The sequence below is a fragment of the Notolepis coatsorum genome (assembly GCF_963971535.1).
Source record: "Notolepis coatsorum genome assembly, chromosome: 15".
NCBI classification, from domain to species: domain Eukaryota; kingdom Metazoa; phylum Chordata; class Actinopteri; order Aulopiformes; family Paralepididae; genus Notolepis; species Notolepis coatsorum.
The window spans coordinates 22,657,185-22,677,687 of NC_140179.1; the positions used below are offsets into that span (position 1 = coordinate 22,657,185).

The 20,503-nt window shown below is 45.2% G+C and overlaps 1 protein-coding gene across 1 annotated transcript in view; it reads right to left on the minus strand.

Moving 5' to 3' along the window:
• Positions 1–20,503, minus strand: part of atp2b1a (ATPase plasma membrane Ca2+ transporting 1a) — a 207,099-nt gene that overhangs the window by 115,528 nt on the left and 71,068 nt on the right. Inside the window, 4 exon segments of the mRNA XM_084330168.1 lie at positions 6,182–6,307; positions 8,328–8,438; positions 8,441–8,584; positions 11,368–11,565. Of these exon segments, the coding sequence (XP_084186294.1) occupies positions 6,182–6,307; positions 8,328–8,438; positions 8,441–8,584; positions 11,368–11,565 (579 nt within the window).

A 20,503-nucleotide genomic window follows, 5' to 3' on the forward strand; every position in this document is an offset into this window, starting at 1 on the left:
TCTTTTCTTTTTTTTTTCTTTTTCGTAGAATATAAAACAAACATGACGGCACAAATACAGTAATAATAATAATAAACAGAACAACAGACAATAATAATAACAACAGTAACAATAATGACAATAGAATAACAGTAAATTAACATAAGTAATAAATATAGAACCTAAAAATGTAAACAAATTATATCACAAACACCACAAAAGACATTGGACATTTCCTCCCCTACTCCCCCCCCCCCAGGACCCCCCCAGGACCAACTCCCCAACCCGCTCCGCCGCTAGATAGAGGTCTTTACTCTATTGGCCGCTGCAAGCCACAGCTCAATGCCGGCCTGTCCCACCCCAACCACACGTGCAGTAGAGATTTCCATATAGATAACATTAGGGCTGACCCCCATTAGTCGTTTAGTCGACTAAACGGTCGAAAGGAGCCGTAGTCGACTGCCAACCTCTTAGTCGAATACAAAAAAAAGAAGAAAAAAAATATTTATAAAATTATTATTATTATTATTTTTTTATCATTCTTTCCAAAAGAAAAGAGGCCTAGAAGCGTGGCTAACGCTAATGGAACGCATACCAGAGGCTAACTGCCTACGAAAACAGGCACAGAGGCACTGAAAGAGGATTTCACCCATCTAATGAACACACTAGACTAGACAAATATCAAGATGTATCCATCAGTGGACCAATTGTATGCTTTTGCAGAGGACAAGAAGCCTTCAGTCGACTCCTTCAGACATTAAGCACCCCCCACAGCTCAAATGGAATGATAAAAAAATTATAATAATACTTAATTTTTTTTTGGTCGACCAATAGTCGACTAATGAAAAATGTTGGCCAATCATAGTCGACCATCCAAATCCTTGGTCGGGGACAGCCCTAGATAACATCCAGTAGTGTCAGAGACCAATTAGTAATTGTGAGTTTCTCAGGTTCCTTCCACCTCATAGCTATCAGCTTCTTGGCTGCAGTTACGGCCGTCAAAATGATTATTTTCTGTTGTATGGATGCTGGTAGTAATGATATATCGTTTAGAAGTAGTGTTGCTGCCGTAAGTGGGATTGTTAGGTTACATATGTTTGAAAATTTAGTCGTTATGGATTTCCAAAAACTAGCTACTAGCACCGCTTTGGCCAACTCATTAACACTTTCAATGCCCAAAACGTGATAAGACGTTTTATCAGCCCAATGCCTGAATGCCCACGACGACAATTAGCGCTTTATTTTTTTATTAGCGATCTGAATTCATATTTCATCAACCGAGTCTCCCGTTGGTATGCAGCCCCTGTAGGAGCTCAGATGTGAAAAAACCGCCCCCTATCGTGTCCCAGATGGTAATGCACCCTTTTGGAATGGACTCAATGAAAATGGATGAGAAAAGAAAAATCCGGAATTCACATTTTACTTCTCAGGCATGTAACCCGAGCCGATCAGATTCATTGTGGAGCCTCAGAACAGCGTGGAATACATATGTACAGTATGTAGCGTTGGATCAATAAAAGCGATCGCTTTTTGGAATGGCGATCAGGAATTGGAATGATCTTTTTGGAGAACATCTGATCTGAGGTAAGGAATCTATTTTACAAGTCTTGGGATAATCAGAGTTGTATTCGCTGAGATCTCAGCGTTTGCCCTATGTGTGATGTGTCTGTTTGTGCGCGATCGCTTTGAGGAAATCAGAGAATCGATTTTTCAGATCACCTATATAGCGTGCATACGTACACATATACTATCGATAATCTAGCATTTATTTGAAAACGATTCATAAATAGGCCGAAAAATTACAACGTTTTTGTGTATTCTAGAATATTCCGGTAAAGGGCAATTATCATGGAATATTTATATTTTCCTTGAAAACGAGGGCTTTTCAAAATGCTATAAAACGAAAATGAACCCATAAAAAAACAATCCGCTTCGACAATGTTGACTGGAAAACGAGTCATTGATAAGCGACGGGCAGATTAGACACATAGCGATAATTTAAAACATAGATTAGGCGTTATTAACGCTAACATTGAAGTGGATGGTGGGCATTCAAGCGGTAAATCAAGATTAACACTTTCAGTGCCCAGCAGGGGGGGCGCACGATTTAGTGCTTGAATGCCCAGCATCCACTTCAATGTTAGCGTTAATATCGCCTAATCTATGTTTTAAATTATGGCTATGTGTCTAATCTGCCCGTCGCTTATCAATGACTCATTTTCCAGTCAACATTGTCAAAGCGGATTGTTTTTTTATCGGTTAATTTCCGTTTTATAGCATCTTGAAAAGCCCTCGTTTAAGGAAAATAAAAATATTCCATAATAAATGGAATATTCTAGAATACACAAAAAACAATAAAAATTTTCGGCCTATTTATGAATCGTTTTCAAATAAACGCTAGATTATCGATAGTATATGTGTACGTATGCACGCTATATAGGCGATCTGATATCTGCTCCGATATATTTCCTGATCGCTCGCACAGCCAAACAGCCATATCAAACATAGGGGAAAAGCTTATATCTCCGTGAAAACAGGTCTGATTATCCTAAGACTTAGGGCTGGGCGATAAAACGATAACGATAACTATCGCGATAAATTATTTCCTCGAAATAAACATGAAACGTGGTCGCAAAGTTTCGATATATCGATTTTCCAAGCTTGGATATGAGCACACGCACTAACAACCAATCAGTGAAGGAGATGGCCGACAGCGGAAGGAGACCCGGAAGGAGAACCGGAGGTAGGACTCGTAAACAAGGCTGGCTAGGCTAATTAGCTTGCACGGCGCTATTTTATAATTTACCGGCCGAGTTGGTGTGTGTTTTGAATTCTGAGGGTAACTGTTATAGTAGTGTGGGGTATACGGTGGACGTCGTTGCAATGTATTAGGGCGGAACAGAGTATTTTACGGTCATATTTAGTACATTGTCATGGAATACACCGCTTGTAAACGAGGCTGGCTAGGATAATTAGCTTGCACGGCGCTATTTTACAGTTTACCTGCCGAGTTGGTGTGTGTTTTGAATTCTGAGGGTAACTGTTATAGTAGTGTGGGGTATACGGTGGACGTCGTTGCAATGTATTGGGGCGGAACAGAGTATTTTAGGGTCATATTTAGTACATTGTCATGAGATACTCCGCTTCCTCTGGCTAACTGCTAACGTGCGCGGACTGATGACGACATCAACTCGACTCTCGAGACATTCGCAGCAGCAAAACAAGTCTATTAATAGCCCGTCCATCGGCGCCGGGCATAACAAGTTAATTAAACTTGACAGACATTATATCGACGATAATTATCGATATCGAGTTATATGAAAATAATTTTATAATTTTATCGCGATAACGTTTTTGGCCATATCGCCCAGCCCTACTAAGACTGGTAAAATAGATTCCTTACCGGAGATCAGATGGTATCCAAAAAGATTATTCCAATTCCTGATCGCCATTCCAAAAATCGATCCTTTTATTGATCCAACGCAACATACTGTAAAGACATATTACACGCTGTTCTGATGGTCCACAATGACTGGGATCATCTCCAGTTACATGCGTGAGAAGTAAAATGAGGATTCCGGAGTTTTTTTTTCTCATCCATTTTCATTGAGTCCATTCCAAAAGGGTGCATTACCATCTGGGAGATGATAGGGGGCGCTTTTTCACATCTGAGCTCCTGATGAGGAGCAGCAACTGGTCAATGCCAACATACAACGCATTGCAGTAATCCAGCCGGGTCAAAATGAAGGCATGGATCACCCTCTCCAGATCCTTCTGAGAGAGGTATGGTTTGGTCTTGGCCAGGAGTCTGAGGTGGAAAAAGCTTGGCATTCAAATTCTAAATCAACATTGGAAGTGTAGTGCTTTAAAAACGGTCAGTAAAAGTTTTAAATCAATGCGAAAACGGACAGGGAGCCAGTGGAGTGAAGCCAGGACTGGTGTGATGTGGTCACGCATTTTGTACCAGTTGCAGGCGACGGAGCAGCAAAGTCTGGTCAATGCCAACATTAGGGATGGGTACCGAATTCTGTACTTTTGAGGTACCGAACCGAAACACGTCGGTACTACCGAGTATCGATTCAAGTGAGATAGTTTTGTTTTTTTTACCTTTTTTCTTTTCATGTCAACGTTCACACGCACAATATATGCTTACCTAGGATTTGACTTGATTCGACAACAAAGCAGTCGGAGCAATGGCAAGCCGAAAACGGTCGAAATTGTAGTTATTTGAAGTTTGGATTTTTTTTTTGCGACTGAGGTAGGTCAATTAAATTTTTTGAGACTAAAGTACAGAAAAAAGGTACCGTTGGGTACCGGTATCGATTCACAGGTACCGGTACCGTATCGGTTCAAATGTGAAAGGTACCCATCCCTAGCCAACATACAACGCATTGCAGTAATCCAGCCGGGTCGAAATGAAGGCATGGATCACCCTCTCCAGATCCTTCTGAGAGAGGTATGGTTTGGTCTTGGCCAGGAGTCTGAGGTGGAATAAGTATAAAAGAATATATATATATATATTTTTTATTATTATTAAAAACGAAGGTTCGAACATCCGTTCGAAAACCCTGACGAAGTTCGAATCCCAAAAACAGGCTTCGGGGACAGCCCTAACAGCTAGCCACCCATTGTATCTGTTCCTTGGCTTGTTCAAGAATATGTTGTTCCCGGTACGCGGGACAGTCCAGTGTTACATCAGTTATCAAAAAACAAATCATTTTATTACTATTAAGTTTAGCTTGCAGTAATGCATGACAAAAGTTCAACGCTTGTTAGCCAACTTAGCTCCGCTTCGGCCGGCCATTGCTGGCTCCATACCCACGTCGTTAGTGCACATTTTCGGCCCATCCTCCCCGTCAACCCACTCTCTCTTCAGATACTCCTCAGCCTCGACAAGCGGACCAATACTTCCTCCGTTCCTCATCCCCAAGCTTCACAGAGGGCCTTGCCCGGGAAAAGCAACGCTGGTTTGCCACCAAACTTCCAGAGCTTACACATGGCATCCCGGTACTCCCCTCTCTGTGCCAACTGCCAACACTTCTGGAATATAGTCCTCAAATATGGCGATCTTGTGTTCTTCATAACGTAAATCTCCTCTCTTGGGAGCGGGCCATTCGGACGATTAGCTACTTTGTTTGTAGCTTGTGGAGTCTCACGACAATCGGTCTGGGTCTCTGGTCCTTAGCAGGCCTCGCCAGGTAGCTCTGTAGGCTACATCGCATTCAGGAGGATTAGGGAGGACCTCTTTGCCCAATATACCTCGCAGTAAGCCGGGTATGGACTCTGAAGGACAGTTCCCCTCTGTGCCCTCAGGAATCCCAACGATTCTTATATTAAAGAGTCTCTCCCGAGACTGCAGTTCGCCAATTCTGGCCTGCATATTGGTCGTCTCTGCCTGCTTGTCGGTTTAGGCCCTCTGTAATGTGTGTAGCTGTAGACTCTGCCTCTTGGCTTCCTTCATGAGAGGCGATTTCCTTATCATTAGCCAAGGTTCTTGCTTGAAGTGTTTTAACTTCTTCCATCACCTTCTTAATAGCCGTTCATATCTCCTCCTTTACCGACTGACGAAAGGCGGCGAAGTGTATGGCGAATTGGCTTTCTATGAGTTTGCTAATGGCTGCTAATGTTAGCTCAGCCCCTGCCGTGCTAGGTGTGGTACCTTCGGCTGCTGGTGTCACTACAACCCGAACAGCAGACCGTTTGCTTGGCATTTCCGAAAATAAATATATATAAGGCGATTAATGTTCTTAATAAAAACCAAAAATAAAACAAAGACTATAGGGGTAAAAAAGTACGTTTTCCAAAGTATACAGGAGAAGCTATGATACACGTCCTTATCCCATGCCGCCGGATCCGCCCTTTAAACACTGAAACCTATGGAGTGTGTGCGGCACCCGTCCATCTTGTACTTCCTAGTTATGGTTTGTAGTATGGTAGTTGTACCGTTTACTTTTACTCTTACACGTGGTATATATTCAGATTCAAATTTTGTTTCGCAGATATTTATTGTAACCTATAATATAACTGATGTTTACACCGTTTCTTTTTCTCGTATTTAGAAATTCAGAGTTGTATGTATATATGCATGTATTCATATGTACATTATATGCATATATATTTGCTGTACACATACACACTGTCAACTGTTCAAAATAACATGTCTCTTCCCACTTCAAAAAAATTAATAAAAACAGTATGTTACCCGACAACAGCATGGGATCTTTTTCCTGTGTTTTTTTTACGAGGTCCGACTCCCCCGTGAGAGAGCTCTCGTCGATCTTAAGATCGTTCCCTTGGATGAGGACGCCGTCAGCAGGCAAGAGGTCACCTGCAACACACACACATTCCATCACAAACGGTTAAGTGTCCGAGGGGTCAGAGACAGGTGTGCCAATCATAAAGGTGTGCATAGACAATTTGGGGGGCAGGGGCTCGAGGGGGGGGGGGGTACTTTAAAAATAGAAAGTACTTTTCGTGGATAGTAGTATACATTTCCAACTTCATATTTTACGTGGATAGTAGTATACATTTCCAACTTCATATTTTAAGTGGATAGTAGTATACATTTCCGTCTTCATATTTTTCGTGGATAGTCGTATACATTTCCGTCTTCATATTTTTCGTGGATAGTAGTATACATTTCCATCTTCATATTTTACGAGGATAGTAGTATACATTTCAGTCTTCATATTTTTCGTGAATAGTAGTATACATTTCTGCACCGATGTACAGAAGACGGCAGAACTCATCCACTGTTCCTGCACCTCTCGATCTAAACCACATAAGATATTCCTTCATTGATCCCTGTGGGGAAATCCTGGCGTCATAGCAGCATGGGGGAGGGGAGATACAGGTATGGGCAGGGTAATAGTGGAAAGACACAAATATACATAAAATATGAGGAGAAAATATACGAGATAACTGCTTGTATTACATTCTGCCCGACGCAGCTGAGAAACCATGACGTTCTAAGGCTGTCTTAAATACTTCGAAGCTTCGTTCGATGGGCATGGGATCAAATATGAAAATTAAATTAGATCTTGTTATTTAACACTTTGAGTGCCGACGACGTGTTATGTCGGTATTTCATGCCCCCGTTGAGTGCCGACGACGCAAATTGTCATTTTTTATTAGCGATCTGAATTCATATTTCATCAACCGAGTCTCCCGTTGGTACAGCAGCCCCTCTAGGAGCTCCGATGGGAAAATACCGCCCCCTATCGTCTATCCCTGTGTAACTGCAGGCCATTCTATTATACTGGTGGATGTGTGGTGGATGTGTGTGGGGGGAGCCTACTGGTTCCACTATGCTGGCGAGCCGTCTGATCAAGAGGGAAGTGATCGCGAGATGGAAATATATATGGAATATATATTTACAGCAGCCAATAATCAATCAATAAACGTGATCGATATTTGGAATGGCGATCAGGAATTGGAATAATCTTTTTGGAGAACATCTGATCTAAGGTAAGGAATCTATGTTACCAGTCTTGGGGTAATCGGAGCTGTTTTGACCTATATCTCAGCGTGTCCCGTATGTGTGTGTGTGTGTGTGATGTTGAGGAAATGAGGTAATCGATTTCTCAGCTCGCTTCTATAGCGTGCATAAGTACACATATACTATCGTTATTCTAGCGTTTATTTGAAAACGATTCATAAATAGGCCGACAAATGACAACATGTCTAGTGTATTCGAGAATATTCCAATAAATGCCGTTTATGAGGGAATCTTTCTATTTTCCGGAAATTTTCGAGAAAACGATAGCTTTTCGAAATGCTATAAAAAGGATATGAACCGATTAAAAAACAATCCGTTTCGACAATGTTGACTGCAAACAAGTCATTGATAAGCGACGGGCAGATTAGACACATAGCCATAATTTAAAACATAGATTATGCGTTTTTAACGCTAACATTGAAGTGGATGATGGCACTCAAGGGGTAAAAAAGGAAAACACGGCCGGCATTGAAAGTGTTAAGATGAGGTCAGACTCGGCACTGACAAATTTGTGTTCATTGTGCTGCTTTTATAAAGCCTCAAATAACGGCTTACAATATTTCATGAAAGCAAAGTGTTTCGTTTGTCTAAGATTTAAAAGGTTTAAACTTTACAGCACTGACAAAGTTGAACAAAGTGCTGTACAAGTCCCACAACATTAAAAAAATAAAAAATAAAATAAAAATATAAAGAATGAATATTTATCATAAAAAAAAAATGTATCTCGAAGCTTCGAATTAAAATCGAATCTCGGCACCGAAGCTTCGAATTCCAAAAAATAAATTGGAAGGTCAGCCCTAGTTCTAACCAGGGATGTTCAATCTAGACGACATTGGTCAGATGATCTCACCATATTTAATTTGTGCAATGTCGCCCACGACGATCTCGGCCACGGGGATCTGGATGACCTGGCCGGCGCGGACGACGGTGAACTTCATCTCCTGGTCGATGCGGTCCTGCAGCCCCGGAACTGCTTCTCCTTGGACCAGTCGTTGAAGGCCGTGACCAGCACCACGCACACCACCGACAGGAGGATGGCGGCGCCCTCGATCCAGCCCGCCTCCGACTCACCCTCGTCATGCACACCTCCAGCCGCCTTGCCACAGTCTGCAGGGGGGGAGCGTCATGTGGTGAGGGGGGGTAAGAGTGTCATGTGGTGACCAGAGGGGGGGCACAGAGCGTCACGTGGTGACCAGAGGGGGGGGGGGGGGCGTCATGTGGTGAGGGGAGGGGGCACAGAGCGTCACGTGGTGACCAGAGGAGTGTCATGTGGTGACCAGAGGGGGGGGGGGGGGGGGGGGGGGGGAAGAGTGTCATGTGTGACCAGAGGGGGGGGGGGCCTCATGTGGTGAGGGGGAGGGGGGGGTAAAGAGCATCATGTGGTGGGGGGGGGTACAGAGTGTCATGTGGTGAGGGGGTACAGAGTGTCATGTGGTGAGGGGGGGGGTAAAGAGTGTCATGTGGTGACCAGAGGGGGGGAGCGTCATGTGGTGAGGGGGGGGGGGTAAAGAGTGTCACGTGGTGACCAGATGGGGGTGGGGGGAGCGTCATGTGGTGAGGGGGGTAAAGAGTGTCACGTGGTGACCAGATGGGGGGAGCGTCATGTGGTGAGGGGGGTAAAGAGTGTCACGTGGTGACCAGATGGGGGGAGCGTCATGTGGTGAGGGGGGTAAAGAGTGTCACGTGGTGACCAGATGGGGGAGCGTCATGTGGTGAGGGGGGTAAAGAGTGTCACGTGGTGACCAGATGGGGGGTGCGTCATGTGGTGAGGGGGTAAAGAGTGTCATGTGGTGACCAGAGGGGGGGGGCACAGAGCGTCATGTGGTGACCAGAGGGGGGGGGGGGGGAACACAGAGCGCCATGTGGACCATTTAGAAAGTAAAAGAGAATATAATGGTTGCAAATTGATTACGCTGAGAGAAGCCGTGTACCTGGAGGTGTTATGCGGTCAAGAGATGGAAAAATTACGTGCAATTTTTGTATTGCATCGAAAATCGATACATCCAAGAACGGCTTTATAATCAAATTGTGGTTGTATGAATCGAAAGTGAGATGAATCGTGCTGATTTCAACCCCAACCAACCACCACAGTAGACTAATATGCAGAAGAGTAATAGGAATAAGGTCAATAATAATTGGGGATGTTGCGATAAAACACTTTTGCCGCCAATACTACGGTTTCCGAGTCCTAAAACTGGAGAATCCGCAGCTTCCCAGTCCCCACCAACTCTACTTCACTCTGAACATAAGACAAAAGATATAGGGAGGTGTAGTCTGACGTCACTTTGGATCGCCCGCAAGGTCCACCCGTTTAGGGATGTATCATTGGGAAAATGGATTATCGGCTATTGTAACAATTCTGCCTCATGGACATTGGAAAGCTTTCCATTTTTGCACTAAATGAGTTCCTTTCTATCACTAACATTATTGTTTAAAAGCATTTTTGGTTGAAATTAAATTTGGCGATAATTTTCTTTTTGATTAACACTTTCAGTGCCAACGACGAGATTTCTCGTTTTTAAATCGTTATTTTTTTAATTATCGATTTCCATTCATTTTTCATCAATCTAGCCTCAAGTTACCAGTGGGGATCTGTCTGAGCTCAAACAGGGAAAATAGCGCCCCCTATCGTCTCTCCGGATGGTACTGCACCCCATTGGATTGGATTGAATGAAACGCATGGAGAAAAAAAAGTCCTGCGTCCACATTTTACTTGTCAGGCATGTAATACGAGCCTACTGCAGTCATCGCCCACCATCAGAACAGCGGAGAATATGTGTTTCCAGTACCCAGCGTTGGATCAATAAACACGATCGATATTTGGAATGGCGATCAGGAATTGGAATAATCTTTTTGGAGAATATCTGATCTGAGGTAAGGAATCTATTTTACCAGTCTTGGGATAATCAGAACAATTTTCACCTATATATCAGTGTGTGGCATATGTGTGTATTTGTGTGTGTGTGCGATCAGGAAATAAGATAATCGATTTTCAGCCCGCTTCTATAGCGTGCATAAGTACACATATACTATCGATAATCTAGCATTTATTTGAAAACTATTCATAAATAGGCCGAAAAATTACAACGTGTTTTGTGTATTCCAGTGTATTCCAGTAAAGGGCGATTATCACAGAATCTAAAAAAAATTCTGAAACTTAAAAAAAAACGAGCGTTTTTCAAAATGGTATAAAACGGAAATTAAACGATTAAAAAACAATCCGTTTCGACAATGTTGACTGCAAACAAGTCATTGATAAGCGACGGCCATATTAGACACATAGCCATAATTTAAGATATAGTTTATGCGTTCGCAAATATGAGAGCTCTGTCATTGAATAGAGCGGTGGCACGCAACAGGGTTCCTAGGCACCGCATGGCTGGCACGGAAATTAATTAATAGTGTTTAATTAATTAAATGTTAATAGTGAATATTTTCATGTTGAGCTATAGATTGTGGATGAATACGCACAGAAAGGTACACCATGCCAATGTTCATGCTTTATTTGTTTTAAACGAGACGATTTAGAAATGGGCAAATACATTGCGTTGGACAGAGGGTGGAACGCGGAAAAACAGCAATGACGTAACCACTACACCTCCCTATTGACATATACAGTAACCAGCCGCTCTCCGTTAGAGTGATTGAACATTCTTGCATCAAAAACAGAAAATCTAGTGTCTTATCTTTTATTTCTCCCACGTTCCACCCGTTTCTCTGTATCAAGCTTTACCAGTAGTGAAAGTAACATGCATCCCGAATAATAATAATAATAATAATAATTATTATTATTATTATTATTATAATAATAATAATAATAATAATAATAATAATAATAATAATAATAATAATAATAATAATAATAATAATAATAATAATAATAAACTTACGTTCTCTTTCTGCATCTGGAGGTCTATAAAAAGAAAGGCCTAATGATACTATGGCTGCCACTTCTAGGATAATCAGCGTTACATCTTGTAATGCTTCCCATACTAATTGGAGAAATGTTTTTGGCTTTTTGGGAGGTATAAGGTTCTCCCCGAACGCTGTTTTCCGCTTCTCGATGTCTGCCGGCTGTCCACTTAGACCTGCAGAGAGAGAGAGAGAGAGAGAGAGAGAGAGAGACAGAGACAGAGACAGAGACAGAGACAGAGACAGAGACAGAGAGAGAGAGAGGGGGGGGAGAGGAGACGAGTCAATTCATGCATCGTTTCACATTTGAGCTACAGCTTAGGATTCAACGCCACACAGCAGTAACAACATCCTCTTACATCAATAACAAGTCATCATTTCAACAAGGTCCTGAACGCAGCCACATAAACTGGGGGGGGGGGGGGGATGCAGTGGTGTGGTGGATGTGTGGCGAACGGGGGGGGGGGGGATAGAGAGAGAGAGGGAGAGAGAGAGAGAAAGAAAGAACGAGAGAGAGAAACAAAGAGAGGGGGGAGAGAGAGACGGAGTGAGAGAGGGAGAGGGAGAGAAAGAGACCGAGACAAAGAAAGAGAGAAACAGAGAGAGGGGGGAGAGACAGAGAGAGAGAAACAGAGAGAGGGGAGAGAGAGAAAGAGACAGAGACAGAGAAAGACAGAGAGAGAAAGAGCGAGAGAGAGAGCGAGAGAGGGGGGGGAGAGACAGAGAGAGCGAGAGACAGAGAGACAGACAGAGACAGAGAGAGAGCGAGAGACAGAGAGACAGAGAGAGACAGACAGAGACAGAGACAGAGAGAGAGAGAGAGAGAGAGAGAGAGAGAGAGAGAGAGAGAGAGAGAGACAGACAGAGACAGAGAGACAGAGAGACAGAGAGAGAGAGAGAGAGAGAGAGAGAGAGAGAAAGAGAGAGAGAGAGAGAGAAAGAGACAGAGAGAGAGAGAGGAGAGAGAGAGAGAGAGAGAGAGAGAGAGAGAGAAAGAGACAGAGAGAAAGAGACAGAGAGACAGAGAAAGAGACAGAGAGAGCGCCTCAGACTAAAAAAGGTCAGTGAGATGTAACTGTCACAAAAAGCGAGACTCCCAAAAGGCCACGAGTGTCTCTGACAGGCCCATACATCTCTTTTATCCAACGCACTTTACAATTTGTTCCTCACATTCACCCATTCATTCACACCGACGACGACCATGCAAGGTGCCCACCTGCTCATCGGGAGCAGTTATGAGTTACTGCCCGGGAGGAGTGGGAATCGAACGTCCGCTCTACCTCCTGAGCCACTGTCGCCCTGTGGAATGTCTGATGTGTTGCTACTACTAGGATACAGCTCGGACTGCAGTTAATCTCCTGTCGCAGTGTTTGTTGATATCAACAATAGACAGGAAATAACATGTAGTCCGTTCAAAAATTATTATTATATTTTTTTAACAGTCTTTAAATATCCCCTCCACACATGCTATTAACACTTGAGAAACATATATTGAATAATAATTAGTTTGGTATGGTTTTCCCCCCAAAAACATTCAATAAACTAGTGAAAATGTAGCCTCTCTACATCTTTACCCTCATTGAGCCCGTCCACCTTCCCGACTCACCTCCCAAGCTGGTTAACTTTATCTTTTTCCTACTAAACAGTTTGACAAAAATGTGCTTCACCCAAACACAACACTTCTTAGCTACACAATCTTGTTATAACTAAGAGTCTCTCTCTCTCTCTCTCTCGCTCTCTCTCTCTCTCTCTCTCTCTAGTATTTACTGAGGATGGCCATTGGCCAGATAATGTTGATATGTACATAAGTTAAGTCTGCTATAAGCGTGTGTGTGTATTATTCGTGCACCGCATAACCCTGGGAATCCGGGGAGGCATGACACATTCAACGGTAAGCTTAGGTGCGGAAAAGTGACCATATCTCAGCGTAGGAAGCTCTGATCGACTCGCGATTGGTTTTAAATTGTTCGAGAGACTCATGTGCATAAAAAACTGATTATGATCATGTCTCTAAAACAACGACAGCCCAAGCTATGAGTGAATTACGCAATGGGGAGCAAAGCGATTTAACATCCCGTTGGGTTAGTGTTGCATAGTCATTGAGCATCCTGACGGCCTGGGGATAGAACGGGATCACAAGTCATTAGGACTAAAGGCACATAGTTGAGTGGAGCGTACGTGGAACTCTGCAGAGGTCCGCGCGTACTCGAAGCGTAGTCAAAGTGTACTTGCATGCTTTCTGGGTAAAGTAGTCTTAAGCATATCAAGAGAAATGGCTTCGGTCTCTTTGAAGCCCTGTTGCTCAGGGATGAGTAGTGTGGTATCAGCATGATTAATAAGACATAGCTTGAAAAGTATCCCCCCAATTTGTACAAGTGGTGGCTTATTTTGAAGGTAAGCACCCGTACTTTCATATAATTTGGGGCAGTGGTGGCCTAAAGGTTAGAGAAGCGGGTTTGTGACCGGAAGGTCGCCAGTTCGATTCCCGGGACCGGCAGGGGACAACATTTATGAAGTGCCCTTGAGCAAGGCACTTAACCCCCAACTGCTCCAGTGGAGTTGCTCAGTGGCCAATGGTGTCAGACTGTGGTTGTACTGGGCAGTGGGCAGCTCCCAGGTGTGAATGGAAGTTATGGAACTGTGTGAATGTGAAGCAGGGCGTTCCTGAAAAAGAGCATCTGTGCTCAGAGAACCTACCCTGGGTAAATAAAAGGTTAAAAAATTAATTATGTAAAACAATTATAATAATAATTGAAGCTTGCCTGACAAGACCCTATTATCTGTGACTGGTCACATGTGCTTTTTTCTGTTGTGAAGCACTTTGAGCTGCAGTTTCTGTATGAAAGGTGCTATACAAATAAAGTGTATTATTATTATGATTATTACAGAGAATTCGTCGCCCACCCCTCCTCCCCATAGAATGTGAAAAGGGTGCTCTGGTGACGAGTTCTGCACAAATAACAATCTGTATAGTCTGCCTCCAAGAGGAGTTAACGGTAGGAAAGCCGTGTGTTTGAGTGGAAGGGGACCTTTAACATTGCACATGCCATTTCAATAGGGGGATATGAACCACTAATCGGAGCGGCGGCATTCAGTTCAGCCTCAAACATCCCAATCTGTTCTCTTTTTCATCTTATTCCCTGTTGATTGCTAGTCTGCCTGCTTGGCTGGGGACGCATTCATCCATGATGTGCACAGAGAGAGAGAGAGAGAGCGCTCTGCTGCGGCTCCATTTAAATGCCTCCACATTCAAGGCAGGCAGAGGGTCACATTCAAAAGGGCCTTCGCACATTTAATGGTGAGCGACAGCTATTCAGGGCCCTTTTCAGGGCCCTATTCATGCCGACTGACTGACTGACTGTGTGTGTGTGTGTGTGCGTGGTTGTGGACAAAACAGTGTTCCATAGGACATTTGCTTTCTATTTGTGGTATTTTTGTTTTCACCCACATTAAATTTAATATTTAAGAAGAGACAAAGTCACAGACATGTGAGATTCAGCCTATTTCACCGTCAGTACATAACAAGCTAATTAGCGCTCCCATGGGTAACTCTTCCAGGGGGCAGGCCTGGTCTTTAACACTTTAAATGCCCAAACCGAGTTTTCTCAGGTTTACCACCACAGGTTGAATGCCCATAACGAGAATATTTGTTTCTCGTTTTATTTTTTTATTAGCGATCTGAATTCATATTTCATCAACCGAGTCTACCGTTGGTAAATCAGCCACCCCAGGCGCTCAGATGTGAAAAAGCGCCCCCTATCGTCTCCCAGATGGTAAGTCACCCTTTTGGATTGGACTCAATGAAAATGTATGAGAAAAAAAAACCCGGACTCCACATTTTACTTCTCACGCATGTAACCGGGTCCGATCAGCTTCATGTTGGACCCTCAGCACAGTGTGGTTACTGTGTTTTTTGGGATCAATTAAAGGATCGATTTTTGGAATGGCTATCAGGAATTGGAATAATCCATTTGGATACCATCTGATCTCAGGTAAGGAATCTATTTTACCAGTCTTAGGATAATCAGACCCGTTTTCACGGAGATATAAGCTTTTCCCCTATAATGTGATATGGCTATTTGACTGTAAGAGCGATCAGAAACTGAGAGAATCGATTTTCAGCACGCGGCACCAGCGTGCACACGTACACATATACTATCGATAATCTAGCGTTTATTTGAAAACGATTCATAAATAGGCAGAAAAATTACAACGTTCTAGAATATTCCAGTAAAGGGCGATTATCATGGAATCGCTTCTTTTTTCCGTGAAAACAAGGGCTTTTCAAAATGCTATCAAATGGAAATTAACCGATAAAAACACAATCCGCTTCGACAATGTTGACTGGAAATGGGTCATTGATAATGCGACGGGCAGATTAGACACATAGCCATAATTTAAAACATAGATTAGGCGATATTAACGTTAACATTGTGGGCATTCAAGCACTAAATGTGCGCCCCCTGCTGGGCATTCAAAGTGTTAAGGGACATCTCCCTGTTAATTGACTGTGTGTTGTGACTGAATGATAGAGAGAGAGAGAGAGAGAGAGAGAGACTGAGTTACTGAGAGACAGAGCTACTGAGGGACGGAGAGACTGAGCTACTGAGAGACTGAGTTACTGAGAGACTGTGGGACTGAGAGACTGAGTTACTGAGAGACTGAGCTACTGAGAGACTGAGTTACTGAGAGACTGAGTTACTGAGAGACTGAGCTACTGAGAGACTGAGCTACTGAGCTACTGAGAGACTGAGAGACTGAGTTACTGAGAGACTGAGCTACTGAGAGACTGAGTTACTGAGCTACTGAGAGACTGAGTTACTGAGAGACTGAGCTACTGAGCTACTGAGACTGAGTTACTGAGAGACTGTGAGACTGAGAGACTGAGACTGAGAGACTGAGCTACTGAGCTACTGAGAGACTGAGCTACTGAGCTACTGAGAGACTGAGCTACTGAGAGACTGAGCTACTGAGAGACTAAGGGACTGAACTACTGAGAGACTGAGCTAGTGAGAGACTGAGCTACTGAGAGACTGAGCTACTGAGAGACTGAGCTACTGAGAGACTGAGTTACTGAGAGACTGAGTTACTGAGAGACTGAGTTACTGAGAGACTGAGCTACTGAGAGACTGAGCTACTGAGAGACTGAGAGACTGAGTTACTGAGAGACTGAGAGACTGAGTTACTGAGAGACTGAGCTACTGAGAGACTGAGAGACTAAGAGACTGAGAGACTGAGCTACTGAGACTGAGAGACTGAGCTACTGAGAGACTGAGAGACTGAGAGACTGAGCTACTGAGAGACTGAGAGACTGAGAGACTGAGTTACTGAGAGACTGAGAGACTGAGTTACTGAGCTACTGAGCTACTGAGACTGAGTTACTGAGAGACTGTGAGACTGAGAGACTGAGACTGAGAGACTGAGCTACTGAGCTACTGAGAGACTGAGCTACTGAGCTACTGAGCTACTGAGAGACTGAGCTACTGAGAGACTGAGCTACTGAGAGACTGAGCTACTGAGAGACTAAGGGACTGAACTACTGAGAGACTGAGCTACTGAGAGACTGAGCTACTGAGAGACTGAGCTACTGAGAGACTGAGCTACTGAGAGACTGAGTTACTGAGAGACTGAGTTACTGAGAGACTGAGTTACTGAGAGACTGAGCTACTGAGAGACTGAGCTACTGAGAGACTGAGAGACTGAGTTACTGAGAGACTGAGAGACTGAGTTACTGAGAGACTGAGCTACTGAGAGACTGAGAGACTAAGAGACTGAGAGACTGAGCTACTGAGACTGAGAGACTGAGCTACTGAGAGACTGAGAGACTGAGAGACTGAGCTACTGAGAGACTGAGAGACTGAGTTACTGAGAGACTGAGAGACTGAGTTACTGAGAGACTGAGCTACTGAGAGACTGAGCTACTGAGACTGAGAGACTGAGCTACTGAGACTGAGAGACTGAGCTACTGAGAGACTGAGAGACTGAGAGACTGAGAGACTGAGAGACTGAGAGACTGAGCTACTGAGGGACTGAGAGACTGAGATACTGAGTTACTGAGAGACTGAGTTACTGAGAGACTGAGCTACTGAGAGACTGAGTTACTGAGAGACTGAGTTACTGAGAGACAGAGACAGAGACTGAGCTACTGAGAGACTGAGCTACTGAGAGACTGAGCTACTGAGAGACTGAGAGACTGAGAGACTGAGCTACTGAGAGACTGAGCTACTGAGGGACTGAGAGACTGAGTTACTGAGAGACTGAGTTACTGAGAGACTGAGTTACTGAGAGACTGAGAGACTGAGCTACTGAGAGACTGAGCTACTGAGAGACTGAGTTACTGAGAGACTGAGTTACTGAGAGACAGAGACAGAGACTGAGCTACTGAGAGACTGAGCTACTGAGAGACTGAGCTACTGAGAGACTGAGAGACTGAGAGACTGAGAGACTGAGCTACTGAGAGACTGAGCTACTGAGGGACTGAGAGACTGAGAGACTGAGTTACTGAGAGACTGAGCTACTGAGAGACTGAGAGACTGAGAGACTGAGTTACTGAGAGACTGAGTTACTGAGAGACTGAGAGACTGAGCTACTGAGAGACTGAGTTACTGAGAGACTGAGTTACTGAGAGACTGAGCTACTGAGAGACTGAGTTACTGAGAGACTGAGTTACTGAGAGACAGAGACAGAGACTGAGCTACTGAGAGACTGAGCTACTGAGAGACTGAGCTACTGAGAGACTGAGCTACTGAGAGACTGAGCTACTGAGAGACTGAGCTACTGAGAGACTGAGAGCTGGAGGGAGTCTGAGGCGAGATAGACCGTCTTAATGCAGAGACAGAGGAGTAAGAACAGGGCAGATACAGACACCACACACTCAGAGGCACACACACACAAACATAAACACAAAGTAGTACACATAAACACAAACACACAACACACAGACACAAACACACAGAGACACGCACACAGAGACACGCAAACAGAGAGACGCAAACAGAGAGACGCAAACAGAGAGACAGAAACAGAGAGACAGAAACAGAGAGACAGAAACAGAAACACAAACAGGGGCTGCTGAACAACATATCAGATTCATATCGATGTCGTCTCGTGTCGAGATCAGACTCCACCACATGTTTGTCTTTCACAGCGGTGACTGTGTCAGATCAGATCACGGCGTCAGAAGAACACCTCACCACGTCTCCACCAGGGGGACGGGGACACTACGAGTCTGTCTGTCCCCGACATGGCGTCCTCCTGGTGGAGACACTACGAGTCTGTCTGTCCCCGACATGTCATCCTCCTGGTCGGTGGAGACACTACGAGTCTGTCTGTCCCCGACATGTCATCCTTCTGGTGGAGACACTACGAGTCTGTCTGTCCCCGACATGTCATCCTTCTGGTGGAGACACTACGAGTCTGTCTGTCCCCGACATGTCGTCCTCCTGGTGGAGACACTACGAGTCTGTCTGTCCCCGACATGTCATCCTCCTGGTGGAGACACTACGAGTCTGTCTGTCCCCGACATGTCATCCTCCTGGTGGAGACACTACGAGTCTGTCTGTCCCCGACATGTCATCCTCCTGGTGGAGACACTACGAGTCTGTCTGTCCCCGACATGTCGTCCTCCTGGTGGAGACACTACGAGTCTGTCTGTCCCCGACATGTCGTCCTCCTGGTGGAGACACTACGAGTCTGTCTGTCCCCGACATGTCATCCTCCTGGTGGAGACACTACGAGTCTGTCTGTCCCCGACATGTCATCCTCCTGGTGGAGACACTACGAGTCTGTCTGTCCCCGACATGTCATCCTCCTGGTGGAGACACTACGAGTCTGTCTGTCCCCGACATGTCGTCCTCCTGGTGGAGACACTACGAGTCTGTCTGTCGCCGACATGTCGTCCTCCTGGTGGAGACACTACGAGTCTGTCTGTCCCCGACATGGCGTCCTCCTGGTGGAGACACTACGAGTCTGTCTGTCCCCAACATGTCGTCCTCCTGGTGGAGACACTACGAGTCTGTCTGTCCCCGACATGGCGTCCTCCTGGTGGAGACACTACGAGTCTGTCTGTCCCCGACATGTCATCCTCCTGGTGGAGACACTACGAGTCTGTCTGTCCCCGACATGGCGTCCTCCTGGTGGAGACACTACGAGTCTGTCTGTCCCCGACATGTCATCCTCCTGGTGGAGACACTACGAGTCTGTCTGTCCCCGACATGGCGTCCTCCTGGTGGAGACACTACGAGTCTGTCTGTCCCCGACATGGCGTCCTCCTGGTGGAGACACTACGAGTCTGTCTGTCCCCGACATGTCATCCTCCTGGTGGAGACACTACGAGTCTGTCTGTCCCCGACATGTCATCCTCCTGGTGGAGACACTACGAGTCCGTCTGTCCCCGACATGTCATCCTCCTGGTGGAGACACTACGAGTCTGTCTGTCCCCGACATGTCATCCTCCTGGTGGAGACACTACGAGTCTGTCTGTCCCCGACATGGCGTCCTCCTGGTGGAGACACTACGAGTCTGTCTGTCCCCGACATGTCATCCTCCTGGTGGAGACACTACGAGTCTGTCTGTCCCCGACATGTCATCCTCCTGGTGGAGACACTACGAGTCTGTCTGTCCCCGACATGGCGTCCTCCTGGTGGAGACACTACGAGTCTGTCTGTCCCCGACATGTCATCCTCCTGGTGGAGACACTACGAGTCTGTCTGTCCCCGACATGGCGTCCTCCTGGTGGAGACACTACGAGTCTGTCTGTCCCCGACATGTCATCCTCCTGGTGGAGACACTACGAGTCTGTCTGTCCCCGACATGGCGTCCTCCTGGTGGAGACACTACGAGTCTGTCTGTCCCCGACATGTCATCCTCCTGGTGGAGACACTACGAGTCTGTCTGTCCCCGACATGTCATCCTCCTGGTGGAGACACTACGAGTCTGTCTGTCCCCGACATGGCGTCCTCCTGGTGGAGACACTACGAGTCTGTCTGTCCCCGACATGTCATCCTCCTGGTCGGTGGAGACACTACGAGTCTGTCTGTCCCCGACATGTCATCCTCCTGGTGGAGACACTACGAGTCTGTCTGTCCCCGACATGGCGTCCTCCTGGTGGAGACA